The sequence below is a fragment of the Mytilus galloprovincialis genome, chromosome 2 (assembly GCF_965363235.1).
Source record: "Mytilus galloprovincialis chromosome 2, xbMytGall1.hap1.1, whole genome shotgun sequence".
NCBI classification, from domain to species: Eukaryota; Metazoa; Mollusca; class Bivalvia; order Mytilida; family Mytilidae; genus Mytilus; species Mytilus galloprovincialis.
The window spans coordinates 27,695,033-27,712,053 of NC_134839.1; the positions used below are offsets into that span (position 1 = coordinate 27,695,033).

Sequence of the window (17,021 nt, forward strand, 5' to 3'; positions counted from 1 at the left end):
GTGTTATGATACATTTGTGTATTCTTATCTTTCAGTTTTGCTAATGTGCTTTGTCTATATGTCTCTTTGTGTTTCTTTGTTACATATTTTATTGTTTTATAGTTATAAAGATTATAACACAATTTTTACTGATGTACCCTATTTTTGACAATTTACCTATTTAGACTGTCTGTTTTGTTCAATCATTGTTGTCAATATCATGGAATTTAATGCGACTGTCATACCAGTGTGAGGTTTAAATAGTTTAAAAACCAGGCATAATGCACAATTTCTACACACACAAAAATATTAAGTCAGGATTATAACATTTGTTATCCATTCGTTTGATGTGTTTATGCTTTTGATTTTGCCATTTGATTGTGGACTTTCCGTTTTGAATTTTTCCTCAGAGTTCAGTATTTTTGTGATTTTACTTTGTTTGTACTGTATTAGAACATGTTTATTGTATTAACAATACATACCATAATATTCCTTGGCACTTGTCACACAGGCCTGAGAAACGCAGTAGCAATGATTTTTATCAGCTCCTGTTGCTGTACAAGACTGAAGTGTTGTAGTATGCATATGTCCGACTAACCATGTAGAAGTCTGCGTTTATTTAGATAGAATATATAAGAAAAGATTTTGTTTCACATATATCATAACAGTGTCTTGATTTAACTCAATCTGGTATGCTGAAAACCTCAAATGTTTGAATGTCAACTGTAAATAAGACCTGAAATCATTACCATTTACAGAGAGAATAAACCCCAAAACCTATGATATCTATTTTGGTAGGAGATATATAAACAAAAAGGATTTAAAAAGAAAAGGCAATTTTACAGGAGGTTAATTTTGCCAGATGGAGTAGCTATATACTTTTTACGTATTTCATTTATTCATTATCAGGAAATTTAAGACATATATAGGTTCAACCAATACAACAAGGGTAATTTTTGATATTGAAAGTGCGACCCTGCCGAGCTTTTTTAAATAATTAAAATTTGACTGTTGCGTTGTACATTTGTAATGACAAAAATAGAAGTGGTTATAGTTCACCGTATTGCTTTCATCAATGAGAAAAACACATACCGTATAGTCAGCTATAAGAGGCCTCGAAAGAAAAAACGAGAAACAATTCAAAAGAAAAAATTAACTGCCTTATTCATACCATACAATTTACGAAAACCAAATATGACAGGTATGACAGACATGAACAAGCGACATCATGCGGTGGTCGGAAAACATGTTTTGGGCGCTAAACCTTTACCATAACCTGGGACAGTAGTGTAGTGGCACAACATACGAAAAAACCGGGAAAAATAGTTGCAAATGACTTAGATAAATAGATCGGTGCGAAGCAAATACAAACGAGACTAATTTTAAAAAAAAAACAATATCGCATTCTAAGTTAAATAAGAAAAGGGGGTTTAAAAAAACGGACAATATTAAACGTTATCAATCTCTGGAACGGTTGGAAGTAATTTGATAATGCAAGATTCACTGGAAAAAAATAAGAAAAACAGTCGTTAAATTTGTCTTTACCGAAGCACTCACCTCTGAGCTTTCTTGATAACAAACAGATTGCAAGCCGTTGTATTCAGAAAGTATAAGCAAATGAAATTTATAATATTTTGTGCGTCTTTTAAATAGTTTAATACTTGAAACTGAATCTTTATGTCACTTCTTATATCATCTTGGTGAAAGGTGTTGTGTTCAAGGAACTTGCAAACAACCGCTTGATGTTAAAAAACCTAGTGATTAGTCTGAATCGGTAATTCAAATTTTGGGAAAAGTAACGACAATTGGCACGCCTTCGTTGTCATCTGTAATATGATTACTTCATAACGTCATTAAACTCTTGATGGCGTCCGTTCATAAATTTTACGAAGAGATGGTATCAACTTTACCACATTGTAAACTACAACTCTCTTACAAGAATATCATGATGTGGTATGGGCTTTGCTCATTGTTGAAGGCCGTACGGTGACCTATAGATGTTAAGTTCTGTGTCATTTTGGTCTTTTTTGGATAGTTGTCTCATTATGATAGTTATTACAAGCCCTGTATTTTTTGTTACCTGTTATTTTAATAGGTAGCTTAACATTTCACTCGTATGACAGTCTCAAAGTAATATATTAAGATTTTTTATCATGTATGATTAATTGTATACCTGACATTGTCCTTGTAAACCACCACTGTTTACCAATAGTTCACAGTACTGAAATAAACGTGTGTTTAAATTATAAGGCAAGTACATGTTTAAGTATGAAAAACATCCTAACAAAAAAATACAAATTATTGTGAAAAATAATTTATTCAACATTTACAAATACCACGATGAAAAAATAAATTTGAAAAGAAAATAATTCCGATGTTAAAGATGAAATGTATATAACAACTATAGTTCACCTCACCATGACAACTGTCGTATGGTTAAACTAATATCATTTGCCTTTAACATGGTTCGTACTTACAAGGCTGCAGTTATCCCGCATACCAACAACAACAAAGTTAAGAAATCAACTAATTAAGTCCAATGAACTTTTAATCAATAATAATTTACCATGTGAGCTGCACAATGACGTGTCCCACAAGTGGTTACTGTTGCTTGAATAAAGATCACATTTGGCAGGAAACAAGCAATGCCTGTAAAACATTTCATTCACATATAGTTTGATGTGTATGCCTCTAACATACGGACAAGGTCAAATAATATGTCGAAAGTGCAAAGCAAATGAACATATATTCAATTGGGAACGTCTTTCAGTGTACAGTCAAATGTTCAAATAGGAATGTTGAAGAGTACTCGAAAACTCCTGTTTTATTTTGAAGAACTAAGTATTGAATACCAAATGATGCCCAATTTGTCGGTTTTCTGTAACGACATTGTCTCTTCCGTTTCATTGTATTTGTTTTCTATTAAATACCACTCCGAAAATAGCTATCAATAAATAAGGTAGATCTGGTGTCTTTCGTTACTTTTGGGGTCTAAATAAAGGCTACAGTATTAAGCCGGTGTTCAAAAGTCGATTGAGAGAAACAAATTCTAACTTACAAACTAAAACCGAGACATACACATCAAATATAAACGGCAAACAACAGAACAACAGAAACACTTAAGTTCTTCATCAGCAGAACACTATCAGTCTAAATCTTTCATGAAAGTGGTAAATTTCTAGAAAAGGACTAATTCATCGCAAAACTTTTCAATTGATAAAAAGATAGTGCTTCATCATACGTTTACGACTGTTTCCTACTACAACAAAATATGTTTTGTTGGTTGATTTTAGTTTCCAAATTTCAGATAATGTTACTTTGAAAAAGGAATGTGTTTTGAATTTGCCTCTTTTTTTTTAAAGAAAATATCCCAATGTTTCTATCTATTTTCTGAAAGCACATTATGAGTGTTATATTCTCGTATTTTATCGTAAAATTCTATCATTGAATTTTTTTTTTTTTTAATATTTACTCCTTTTTGCATATTATTTAAAAAATGATCGATTTGAATTTAGACCAATTATTATACCGGCGTCACACATCAGGATATAGCTCCGACGTACGTTGTGCGTGTTACAAAATCATGTACGCTATCAATACGCTCGTAATTTTGGATGCATTCAACCTGTAAATCATATCTGTAACGTGTGCACAACGAGCTTTGAGCGTGTATTGGATGTACGAGAAGCGTACCTAAGTGTTTGTCGGGCGTTCAAGAAACGTATGATTGCGTATGCCTGGCGTTTGTCTTACGTAGATTGAATGCACGCTACGAAGGAAAAAAGTTTCTTGAACGTATTTGAGACGCGTCCCGGTCGTATCTTGGACGTTCTATTATGGGGTGTTTGTAACAAACATACCGCATACGTTTAAGTTCAAGTCGAACGATCTCGAAGCGTATACAACGTGCCCTAAACGGGTCTGAAACTTATCTGTACCGCGCTAAACGCGCTTGTAGCATATGCATACCGTGCGTGTAGCGTATAGGTATACATTCATTGAGCTGGATGAAAATTGTTATGCTGCTTGTAGCGTTCACCAAGCATATACCTTTGTATTTCGACGTACTTCAAACTTATGCAACGCGCGTTTAATGATTGCTAAGCGTTCCTCTGGATTTCAACTAACGTATACCAACTTTGTCAATTTTCTCTGTACGTTTGGTGCACGTCGGTCTACATGTCAATGTGTGACGCCGGCATTAACAATTCTTGAAATAGTTTATTGTGTTCATGCTTACTTTCAAACTTCCGATCATTTCGATCGAAAATAATTACAAAGTACCAAGATTTAACCTTTTAAAAGAGGGACGAAAGATACCAAAGGGACAGTCAAACTCATAAATCTAAAACAAACTGACAACTCCATGGCTAAAAATGAAAAAGACAAACAGAAAAACAATAGTACACACGACACAACATAGAAAACTAAAGAATAAACAACACGAACCCCACCAAAAACTAGGGGTGATCTCAGGTGCTCCGGAAGGGTAAGCAGATCCTGCTCCACATGTGGCACCCGTCGTGTTGCTTATGTGATTACAAATCCGGTAAATAGTCTGATTCGGTAGGTCATATTCATGAAAGGGAAGGGGATTGTAGTTACGACGTAAGGAACATATCCGATATCATTTGTGAAACGGTTATTCCATAACGGTCAACCAACTCGTGATGGCGTCCGTAAAATTTACGAAGGGATGATTTCAACTTCACTATTTGGAACTCTTGGTTTAATAGCTTCCTTGTGAGCAGCAAACCTCTATCAAGAAAATCATGATAGGAAATGCAAGCACGGGAATATCGTATCAATTGGGAGATATATACCCCGTATGCAGGTGCTGCTGGAATGTTGCTACTTAGAAATGGAAAGTTCACAATTGGAAAGCTGAAATCATCTCTTTTGTCGTAAAGTTTTGTTTTCAACCGACCCTCATTGTCAATTTCTAGATGTAAGTCAAGATATGAAGCCGACTTAATTGTATCTGTAGTATCCTTTATCTCTAGTTCGATTGGATAGATGCGTTCCACATAGTCACCAAATTTTGAATTGTTTAGTGAAAGAACATCATCTATATAGCGGAAAGTAGAGTTAAAGGATATTGCTAACTTCTTGTCTTTCTTCCTAAGAAGTTCCTGCATTAAGTCAGCCTCATAATAATAAAGAAACAAGTCGGCGAGTAGAGGGGCACAGTTTGTTCCCATTGGAATGCCGACAGTCTGTTGAAAAACACGTCCTCCGAACGTAACAAATATGTTGTCAATCAAGAAATCAAGCATCTTGATAATATCAGTTTCAGAGAATTTTTTGTTTGAATCAGAGTGATTCTTTACAAAGTAGGATTTATCCCTCCCTAAGACAAGATACTTGTATCTACGTTGGCCATTATTTTTTATGAAGCAAAGTAATACCAACTCTTTCAATTTGTCTTTTAGTTTGGAATGTGGAATTCTTGTGTACAGAGTAGAAAAGTCAAATGTTTTAATACTGTTACAAGATGAAAGAGAGTTAGATGGTATGTACTCTAAAAGATCTTTTGAATTTTTAAGTACAAATGTATCCATATCTGATTCACGCCACCTCTAGAATAGGCAGTTTCACAATAACTTTGAAGCCCGTCTTTGATTGCTGATAAAATAGATGTTAATAATTTAGAAAGAGGTTTCGTGGAGCACTTGGAAGACCCAGCAATATACCGTTGTTTGTAAGGACACTTATGTAGTTTAGGTATCCAATACAGTGATGGAAGATCCAGTTCTTCATCTTTGGTTGAAATTCCAAAAGAACATAGAACAGACCTATGATTATCCAGGATTTCCTCTTTGGTAAGTGTCGTGAGGGTATATGTTGAGTTGCCAAGTGAATTGTCAATACCTAATTCGTTTATCAAGCAGTTGATGTAGTGACTTTTACACACAAAAACGATGTTATTTGGGGCTTTATCTGCGGGGACAACAACATATTTGTCATGGAGGTCGGATAGGTGTTTTGCAACATTTGGGTCTTTAAAGATTGACGTAGCATGGGCATTGATGGACCCATTCAGTTTCTTAATTCTGATTTGTATCAACGAACTCACTGCCTTAATCCATTCGGAAAGAGTGTCTACGTCTTCCTTCTCGCGCTTAGCCCATTGCCTGGCATAATCCTCGACTGAATCCATCAAAATTTTAAAGTTGTATTTCCAATTGATGGATTTAGGCTCACGATATTTGGGACCTTTCGATAACACATTTCGTAGAGAAGTGTTATTAACAATGTTAAGGTCACCGGTAATAACGTGGCCAGCAGGATTATATGTGAATTTGGAACTAGCACAAGTGCAATCAGGAGGTTTAGACTTGAAGTCGTCAATATCGAGATCCTGCAAAACGCGTTTGTAATTGAAAATTTTAGTTGTAATAGGTTTGGTATAGGTATAAGAAATTATTGGTACAGACTGGTCTTTGAAATAAGGAGGTATTTTCGATTGTACTAATTTATGATGAAGGATATTGCCTAGGTTGACGCCATCGAGACCTTTGTTGGCAAAGGAAAGATTAAGAAAAAATCTTTTCTCTTTTTCATCTTTTCCAATGCGAACTGGCTTGAAAAGTCTGTGACTTGCAATATCCGAAATTATAGCTTCAAGTTTGTATTGGTTTGAATGAGGGTTTGTAACAGTGGATTCCAAACATAAATTGAACAGAGAATGAAGTTTTGAAAGGGGTAATGAATAAAGTTTCGTGCGAATGTGATGAATACCTAACGGCTTTTGTATGAATGGCAGCAAGTCATTAATAGAGACATCATGCAGAGAAGGTGATGTATAATGACGATTACCATGACTGCGTCTACGTCGAGGAGTCGAGTTGAAAATATTCATCACATTCACCGAGTTACACGAAGGACTAGATATAATACCTATACCATCAATTTTGTCATTGCAGCCATAAGGTGTTGCAGTTCCCAATTGTCTAATCCAGTAGTCTTCTTTTTGTCTACGGAGAGTCGTTGAAAGATTAGGATTGTTAGAGCTATGGTTTATCTTTTCGATGATGCGAACTGTCATAGAAACGATGGAATGATCGGGCTGATTGAAATGCTGGTATAGAATGTCGTTAGCATTAAGGTTAATGTCTGATCTATGACCGCACATACGTTTGTTAAGCCTTCCTTTCGTTTCACCGACGTATACCAATCCGCAAAGGTTGCACTCTAATCCGTAGACGACATTTATCGATTTACAATTCAGATCATCGTAACTTCTGGTAAAATATGACTTCTTGGTCAAATTGCTAGTGAATTCAGCATCTGTAATTAAAATAGCACAAGTTTTGCAGCCTTTGGTCTCACATTTTGAAATGCGACAGTGTTGTACTGTGTCATCAAACACCAAAATGTCTTTAAGGAGAACTGAACATGGCTGTATATGTGTAATATTGTTATTGTCACTAGGACGATGATCTGAATGAGTCGTGTTTGAGATATTTGTCATGTCTGGTGATGAGGGGACACCTGCCGTATCAGACGACACCGTGTCCATGGTGACGTCTGTTTCGGACCTTTTTATACTGGGCGACGTCCGAGCCAGTTTCCTGTTTGATCTTCGTAAGTTCATGCAATGTAGTTTTGCTACTGGGCGGATGATGTCCTCGGGGACAAAATGTCCACCAGCAGAGACATCGACCCAGTGGTAATAAAAGAGGGACGAAAGATACCAAAGGGACAGTCAAACTCATAAATCTAAAACAAACTGACAACTCCATGGCTAAAAATGAAAAAGACAAACAGAAAAACAATAGTACACACGACACAACATAGAAAACTAAAGAATAAACAACACGAACCCCACCAAAAACTAGGGGTGATCTCAGGTGCTCCGGAAGGGTAAGCAGATCCTGCTCCACATGTGGCACCCGTCGTGTTGCTTATGTGATTACAAATCCGGTAAATAGTCTGATTCGGTAGGTCATATTCATGAAAGGGAAGGGGATTGTAGTTACGACGTAAGGAACATATCCGATATCATTTGTGAAACGGTTATTCCATAACGATCAACCAACTCGTGATGGCGTCCGTAAAATTTACGAAGGGATGATTTCAACTTCACTATTTGGAACTCTTGGTTTAATAGCTTCCTTGTGAGCAGCAAACCTCTATCAAGAAAATCATGATAGGAAATGCAAGCACGGGAATATCGTATCAATTGGGAGATATATACCCCGTATGCAGGTGCTGCTGGAATGTTGCTACTTAGAAATGGAAAGTTCACAATTGGAAAGCTGAAATCATCTCTTTTGTCGTAAAGTTTTGTTTTCAACCGACCCTCATTGTCAATTTCTAGATGTAAGTCAAGATATGAAGCCGACTTAATTGTATCTGTAGTATCCTTTATCTCTAGTTCGATTGGATAGATGCGTTCCACATAGTCACCAAATTTTGAATTGTTTAGTGAAAGAACATCATCTATATAGCGGAAAGTAGAGTTAAAGGATATTGCTAACTTCTTGTCTTTCTTCCTAAGAAGTTCCTGCATGAAGTCAGCCTCATAATAATAAAAAAACAAGTCGGCGAGTAGAGAGGCACAGTTTGTTCCCATTGGAATGCCGACAATCTGTTGAAAAACACGTCCTCCGAACGTAACAAATATGTTGTCAATCAAGAAATCAAGCATCTTGATAATATCAGTTTCAGAGAATTTTTTGTTTGAATCAGAGTGATTCTTTACAAAGTAGGATTTATCCCTCCCTAAGACAAGATACTTGTATCTACGTTGGCCATTCTTTTTTATGAAGCAAAGTAATACCAACTCTTTTAATTTGTCTTTTAGTTTGGAATGTGGAATTCTTGTGTACAGAGTAGAAAAGTCAAATGTTTTAATACTGTTACAAGATGAAAGAGAGTTAGATTGTATGTACTCTAAAAGATCTTTTGAATTTTTAAGTATCCACATCTGATTCACGCCACCTCTAGAATAGGTAGTTTCACAATAACTTTGAAGCCCGTCTTTGATTGCTGATAAAATAGATGTTAATAATTTAGAAAGAGGTTTCGTGGAGCACTTGGAAGACCCAGCAATGTCGTGAGGGTATATGTTGAGTTTCCAAGTGAATTGTCAATACCTAATTCGTTTATCAAGCAGTTGATGTAGTGACTTTTACACACAAAAACGATGTTATTTGGGTCTTTATCTGCGGGGACAACAACATATTTGTCATGGAGGTCACCTGTTTATTTTTTTTTATAATTTTTAATCATGGTTATGCTTAGGAAAATATATATTTTGAGCACTGAAACTCAGAAATGACTGGGTTCTTTTTGTAAATTTATACAAAATGTGTTACACTTATTTGATATTTGCTATTTTATTTATATGGTTTTTTTTTTTATTTATTTTCATGTGTATATAATTATACTACATTTATGTTTCATTATAAAAATCTATTTTAATCGGCCTACAACAATCTCTCGTCATTTTGAATTTAACATTCATTACAAAATGAAATGTAACATTCATGATGACAAGAGATTCCACAATAAAGTGAACGGAATAATAAAAGAAAAACTTGAAATAAATCGTGTTTTCATGATTCTAGCAAACGAATGTCCTTTCACAAAGTTGACCAAGGTAGATTTTGTATAGAGTGCGGTCAACGCTTTTACACCCAAATATATTTACAAAAAGAAGCATTGACTTATGTATTACTACTTTTGTCTACTTTGTTATTTTCTTCTGTTTTTGTAATCTATATTGAGAATATATAAATTATACCTATATGTTGTAAAACAGTTGGTTAATAAAGAATTGAATTGAATGTATGTGAATTGTTTTAGGTCTATATCGATAACATTATTACCAACATTTAGTATCATTCAATTGCAAATTGCAGTTCAAACATATTTCATATTTTTCCTTTGATTAATTTGTCCATAATAATTATTCGGCCGTTGAATTTGTCTATTATCTGCATTGAGTATCTTTCTAAAAATCCATTTGTGGTTAACCAGCTTATATTGCAATACAAACGATTACAAGCAATTAAATTTCAATTACATTAAAGAGCCTGTTCAATTCTGGAACCACAACAGGACAATTATTGATGAGTATATTTTACCAAATCGGTGTTGGGCATATCTGAAAAAGGTAAACTTTGTGTCCTTACTGCTCTTCAACTTTGTATTTGTTTGGTTTAATAACTATTTTGATCTAAGTGTCACCGATGCGTCTTAGGTAGACGAAACGCGCGTCTGGCGTATTAAATTATAATCCTGGTATCCTTGATAGCTATAAACATCACTTGCCAAATTAAAAAAAATAGTGCACTTAAGTTTCCACCAGGACATGCGTTTTGGAAATTTATAGATTAAGTGTAAGAATTTAGCTACGATATCGAGAAAAACTATTATTGGATGTTCATAGTGTTGTTTTGTTTTCAAAATGTTTAACGGCGGAATCTTGAAGTATCAGTTTTAGTTCAATTATAAAATTATCGCTCATATATTATGTGCTCGCAAGTCAATCATTCAACCTCATGTAATTCTATATCTTTAGCTAGAGATTGATCGCACATGTGTCAAGCATGTTCCAAGAAAAGAATATCTATATTGAAATTGAAACAAGGAATCAACTGGAAAAGCATTTATTTTCGCTGATTTGTCTACAACACTTTTACAGATATGAAAGACGATTGGCATAGTTTTAAATCTTTTACATGAAAGGAAATAGACCGACAACAAATGTTCATTATAAGTTTATATGTTTGACTGTGTATTTTATCAAATATATTTATTTATCGAGTCATATAGGTACCAAAAGTCTTAGGATGTTATCTTGATGGTTTTAGGTGGCGTCTTGTCTAAAATACACTATAATGGATCATGCATTATAAGCCGTTAATGAATTATTTCGGGAACTTTTGCAATTTGATATCCTTTTTTATGTTATAATTCACATATGAGAATATAAGTCGAATCTGTTAACGTTTATTTGACAGTTTATTCTCAATCAATAAATGTGTATATAAAATTAAATAATCATTTAACTATAACTCTGCTAACATGCATTCACATCAATGTTTTACACTGTATCTTGTCTTTGTAATCGTTTTTATTATTCCAATTTTGAATAGCTTTCTCTTTTTTGTAGCATGTGTTGTAAAACTGACTTTTGTCAGTCTCTTATGAAACAAGATCGATATAGTCATATTTTTCTATTTGAATGGATGTATGTTTGTTTGCTTGTATGTTTAAATGACACATTTGGCTGCCTGTATATTGAGACCATAGCAGAGAGGAAAAGTTCCGAAGAAAAAAAACATGTATGGAGACTAGGGTCAATTGGAATACAATATATTAACAGTAAACCAAATGTATAATTAACCTATTTGTAATACATGTAATAATATACCAAATAGTCACAGAAGAAGTCATAACATACCTATAATTAACAGAGCCATGTCCATGATCGTGTCCATAGTCTGAGCTTATCTTGTCAAATGATGGTTACTTTTAGTACATGTAAAGGTTAAGTATATATAGAATGATATAATATATAAATATATAAACATTTATATCGCGAAGAAAGTCCAAAGTTTGTCACCGAATGTCAAATGCCACCAGAAAAGATACATATGAATATTGTTATCAGTCTTGTTAATATGCGGTACACTGACATTCGTTTTAGTCTTCAGTACAAGTTTTTGGTGTGCACAGCTTGTCTTTGTCAATATTTAGACTGTTAGACTTTATATAACACATATGCAGTTTCACCATACTATAATCTTTTGATACCTATAGTTTGGCATTGCACAAGGTCATGTTTTTTTCTGACTGTTAATGACGTTTTTAATCTAAATCAATTGGTTGTTGGATGTGTACTGATTGATATGTTAGTAGTGGATACATGATTTTTGAAGAGTCTGCGAATTTTATTCTCAAAAGCGAGACATAGCGATCCTACGTTCCGTCGTCGTCGTCGTCGGCGGCTTCCACAAAATTTACTCTGTGGTTATAGATTTTGAAATTCTAATAACTTTCTTAAACTAACTTGGATTTCTACCAAACGATAGAAGCTTGTTTGTGATCATAAAATAGTATCCCGAAGTAAATTTTGTAAAAAAAAACAAATCCTATGTTTCATTTCGAAGCTTTTCATAGCCGATCATACAGTATTGGGTTTTCTCGTTGTTACGGGACATGAGGTCGTCCACTTCATTTAAACTTTGTTGAACAGTTGTCTCATTTGCAATTATACCACAACTCTTTCTTTTTATATAGCTCAACAATAGTTGTGTTCGGTCGGTGTATATCTGCGTCCATTCGTTTTTCGTTTTGAAATATCAAAAACAAAAAACAAAAAACGAAAGTGTTTTCATATTTCATTTTTGATTTCATAAACACCAAAATGAAAAACGAAAGTGTTTTCATTTTCCGTTTTTAATTTCTTAAAAACCAAATCGAAAAACGAAAGTGTTTTCATTTTTCGTTTTTGATTTCTTAAAAACCAAAATGAAAAACAAAAGTGTTTTCATTTTTCGTTTTTGATTTCACAAACAAAAAACGGAAAACAAAAGTATTTTCATTTTTCAATTTTGATTTCTCAAAAACTAAAATCGAAAAATGAAAGTGTTTTCATTTTTCATTTTTGATTTCACAAAAACAAAAAACGAAAAACGAAAGTGTATTTATGTTATCTTTCCAACACAGTTTAATTGTCATTTCAAAAAATGACAATGTTGTCATTTGTCATTCATTTAAAGGCCGTTAAAGTATACATGCACAGCGGTTGTCAGATCAATACTACTTTAATCGAAGATAATGTCGACGGATGCAAAAGTCTTTATCAATCTAAACAATAAGGGTGCGTGATCTTTACTTTTAAGTTTGGAGAGGTTAATCTAAGATGATAATATTGTTACAGTAGCGTAACTAGCCTCTTTTACAAATAAAGCAAACTATATATTGTTGGCGAGGGAAGGGCTCAAGGACTCCAGAAGAACTGGAAAAAATGATACAAAATCTTTCACACCCTTTCTTAATCTAAAGCGCAAGTTTTAATTTATCTATTTTATTATGTTTTGGTCTCGGATCCCGGAGCAAAATATATAGATACAGTGTAAGACTTTTAGTATTTACATGTATGAACAATATCAAAAGACATATGTAGGATGATGAAAAAAATAATGTAATCCACAAAGTCAAGTGTGTGGCTATTGTTAGTTTAAACATATTCATTAATAGTGGATTGGAAATTTTCTCACCGGAACGGTGATCGAACCAGGAACTTATGTTTTTGTATAGTCCGATGCACTAACCTATGTTACTTTTGTATAATGAGGATCAATGGTCTAGTTCCTCGTTGAAGACCCTCCAGCTCCTTTCAAGATAAAGAACAGGCATAAAAGCCCTGTTCATTAATAATTTGTATTTTTTCTATATATTGTGTGCGATTTTGTCCCGTGTACATTTACTCCACATCTCTTTATTTTCTATTTCGGACCTGGACACGGCTCAATGCTAGTTTAGACCTCCAATGTTAAAGGTCATATGTTTTTTTTTAAATTATTTGATGCCGTGGGATTGGGATTTTTAGCTTTAATGTAAACCATGTCAGGTTTTTAACTTTTATTTACAGCAAAGATAGCCAGTTTTGTGTTCTGTAATATACTATAACAGTTTAATTTTACTTGTCCGGTCGCATCGGAACTTCTCAAAACATCTTCCGAACAATATCTGGACGTCGGTTTCGTGGGCATGTACAAATGCTAAACCACACATGAACGTTCTTTAGTCTTCGTAGATCTATTCCAACGTGAAGTCTTTTTGAGTCTACGACAAGCAGAATATGCTATTTTATACCATTAAATATTGAAGCCATAGTCATGAAGATCGATTACTTAATTGATGTTCCGTTAACGTAGCCGCAGAACAAAAACGCGAGAGCTACTTTTGAATATTTCTACAATTTTAAGTAGTTTTCCACTCACAAACACAATAATATTTTCAACATTTAGTAAAATAATTTTTTATTTACACTTTTTAACTTTTATGTTGTTTTAAAATATCAATTTGACTTGAATTTGGGATCCCGCTAACATGTTTAACCCCGCCACATTCAAAATGTATGTGCCTGTCCCAAGTCAGGAGCCTGTAATTCAGTGGTTGTCGTTTGTTTATGTGTTACATTTTTGTTTTTCGTTCAATTTTTATATATAAGTTAGTTTTCTTGTTTGAATTGTTTTACATTGTCATTTCGGGGCCTTTTATATCTGACTATGCGGTATGGGCTTTGCTCATTGTTGAAGGCCGTACGATGACCTATAGTTGATAATTTCTGTGTTATGTTGGTCTCTTGTGGAGAGTTTTCTCATTGACAATCATACCACATCTTCTTTTTTATATTTATATGAGTATATTAAATAAACATGTATATACCAAGCTAAGTCAGTTTATATCTTGTTTTTCGTCTGACTATACAAAAGGCGAGGAGAGCTACATGATAGATCAGGTTGACTGATAAGCTGTCTATATAAAGTAATGGGACAATGCATGGCATGAAGACATCACCAAATCACCGTATGCAATACTCAAAAAGACACCCAGAGCTTACCATATAGTCATCAACTACCCACCAACAGGCCGTGAGCTTTGGTTGGCTCTTAACTCAAATCCAAGAGCACAGCAAAATGTCAAAATATTCTATTCAAACTGGGTGACCTGGGAGAAAAACATTGAAATTTTCCAAAGAAACACACACACCCCTCAACTTTTAATAAGGAGAGTTGGTATTAATGCAAATGAGTCAACTATCCAACAAAGTTCAAATGTAAGCAATTATATATAGGCAACCATATAATCTTCAACAATGAGAAAAAACATACGGTATTGTCGGCTACAATAGTCCATGAATTGAAAAATATGAAACAGTTCAATTGAGAAAAATAACAGCCTATTTTAAAACAACATGAATTACGAAAAACACATATAAAAGACATCAACAAACGAAAACCATTGAACTACATGCTCCTGAGTTGGAGCAGGCACATACAATATATTGTGGCGTTTAACGGGCTTGTAAACAGCCGGGACAGTTTTGTTACAGCACAGCATAAGAACAAACTATACAAATCAGAGGAAAAGGGCTTAACATATGAGATCGATACAAAACAGAAGGGAAAAAGGGTCTAACAAAAACACATACCGAATGTGGCAGGGTATTTTTACCTCGTTTTCAAACAATCAAAGTACTGAAGTACTGAACATCGAATGACTGCAAGTTCTTTTGGATTGTCACAAGCACTTGTCTCAGAAAAAAAATCACATCTCTATACTTGTATCTGAAGTTAATGTACAGATATATTTTTTTTGAAACTCAGTACACATATTTTATATCATATGATCTTTTTAATTTCAATGCCAAATATAGAGTTCTGACCCTCAATTCCACGGTCCACTAGACATGGAAAATGATAGTGCGAGTGGGGCATTTATGTGGTATGGACACATTCTTATTCAAATTCTTTATTAAAGAAGTCAGTAAATTTACTACAGATAACACTACATTTGTAAATTAGAGGAACTAATCTAATCAAACTGTATATCTCTTATTTCGTAATACTTATGTGTATGAGAAAATTAATATATATATTAATTTTAATAAGATTGTTGAACGAACGCGTTCAATCTTAGGATTTTATTCTTGTCAATTTTTCCGACCGAGCAGAGCGAGTCGAAAACAATTAAATAGACGTCTTTCAAGCCAAAGTTAATATGTTTGCTATACACACATATGATTTTTATTAAACTTAGTTATCAATTGTTAATAAAAAATACAGTCCTAGATAATAAAAAATCATGAAATATTTGGTCTAGTAATAAAAAAATCACACAAAAAAAGTAGTTGTCGTTTGTTGATGTCGTTCTCGCTTCTCGTTTTTTAGCTCACCTGGCCAGAAGTGTGCTTTTCTTATATCTTGGCGTCCGTCGTCTGTCGTCGTAACTTTTACAAAAATCTTCTCCTCTGAAACTACTGAACCAAATTCAACCAAACTTAGCCACCATCATCATTGGGATATCTAGTATAACAAATGTGTCCGGTGACCTTATCGACTAACCAAGATGGTCGCCATGGATAAAAATCGAACATAGGAGTAAAATGAAGATTTTGGCTTATATTTCAGAAATCAAAGCATTAAGAGCAAATCTGACATGGATAAAATTGTTTATTAGGTCATTATCTATCTGCCCTGAAATTTTCAGTTGAATCAGACAACCTGTTGTTATGTTGCTGCCCCTGAATTGGTAATTTTAAGAAAATTTTGCAGCTTTTCGTTATTTTCTTGAATATTATTATAGATAGAGATAAACTGTAAACATCAATATTGTACAGCAAAGTAAGACCTACAAATAAGTCAGCATGACGAAAATGGTCAATTGACCCCTTAAGGAGTAATTGCCCTTTATAGTCAATTTTTAACAATTTTCATAAATTTGTACATTTTTACAAAATGTTTTCCACTGAAACTACTAGGCTAAGTTCATTATAGATAGAGATAATTATAAGCATCAACAATGTTTTGTAGAGTAAGATCTACGAACACATCACCATCACCAAAAACACATAGACCAAGGTGAGCGACACAGGCTCTTCAGAGCCTTTAGTTATATATAGAGTTTGGTTTTCCCGTTTGAATGGTTTTAAACTAGTCATTTTGGAGGATCCGTATAACTTGCTATTCGGTGTGAGCCAAGGATTCGTGTTGAAGAGGGTACTTTAACCTATGATAGTTTCCTTCTACACACTGTGACTTGGATGGAGAGTTGTCTCATTGGCACTCATACCATGCACATCTTCTTATATCTATATATATTCTTTCGATATTTTTGATTGGGGTCTGGAGCTGGCATGTCAGTTACTGCTAGTAGTTCTTTGTTAATTTATGAATCATATTCTTTTTGTGTAGTTTCTTTTGTTTACTATTTTGTCATCGGACTCGAATTTCTTTTAAACTGAGTTTCTCTGTGCATATTGTTGTGTGTTTGTTTATTCTACATGAGCTAGATGT

At 34.0% G+C, this 17,021-nt stretch overlaps 1 protein-coding gene across 3 annotated transcripts in view; it reads right to left on the reverse strand.

The window, feature by feature from the left end:
* The window catches only part of LOC143063291 (uncharacterized), a 57,976-nt gene extending 46,504 nt beyond the window's left edge, over positions 1 to 11,472 (reverse strand). For all 3 annotated transcript variants that reach the window (XM_076235350.1, XM_076235349.1, XM_076235348.1), the window contains exons 1-4: positions 11,396 to 11,472; positions 2,546 to 2,628; positions 2,153 to 2,200; positions 462 to 588 (exon numbers count right to left, since the gene is read on the reverse strand). In XM_076235350.1, the coding sequence (XP_076091465.1) occupies positions 462 to 588; positions 2,153 to 2,200; positions 2,546 to 2,628; positions 11,396 to 11,432 (295 nt within the window). In that variant the 5' untranslated portion in view covers positions 11,433 to 11,472. The remainder of the gene's footprint in view (positions 1 to 461; positions 589 to 2,152; positions 2,201 to 2,545; positions 2,629 to 11,395) is intronic.
* Between the last annotated feature and the right edge of the window lie 5,549 nt (positions 11,473 to 17,021).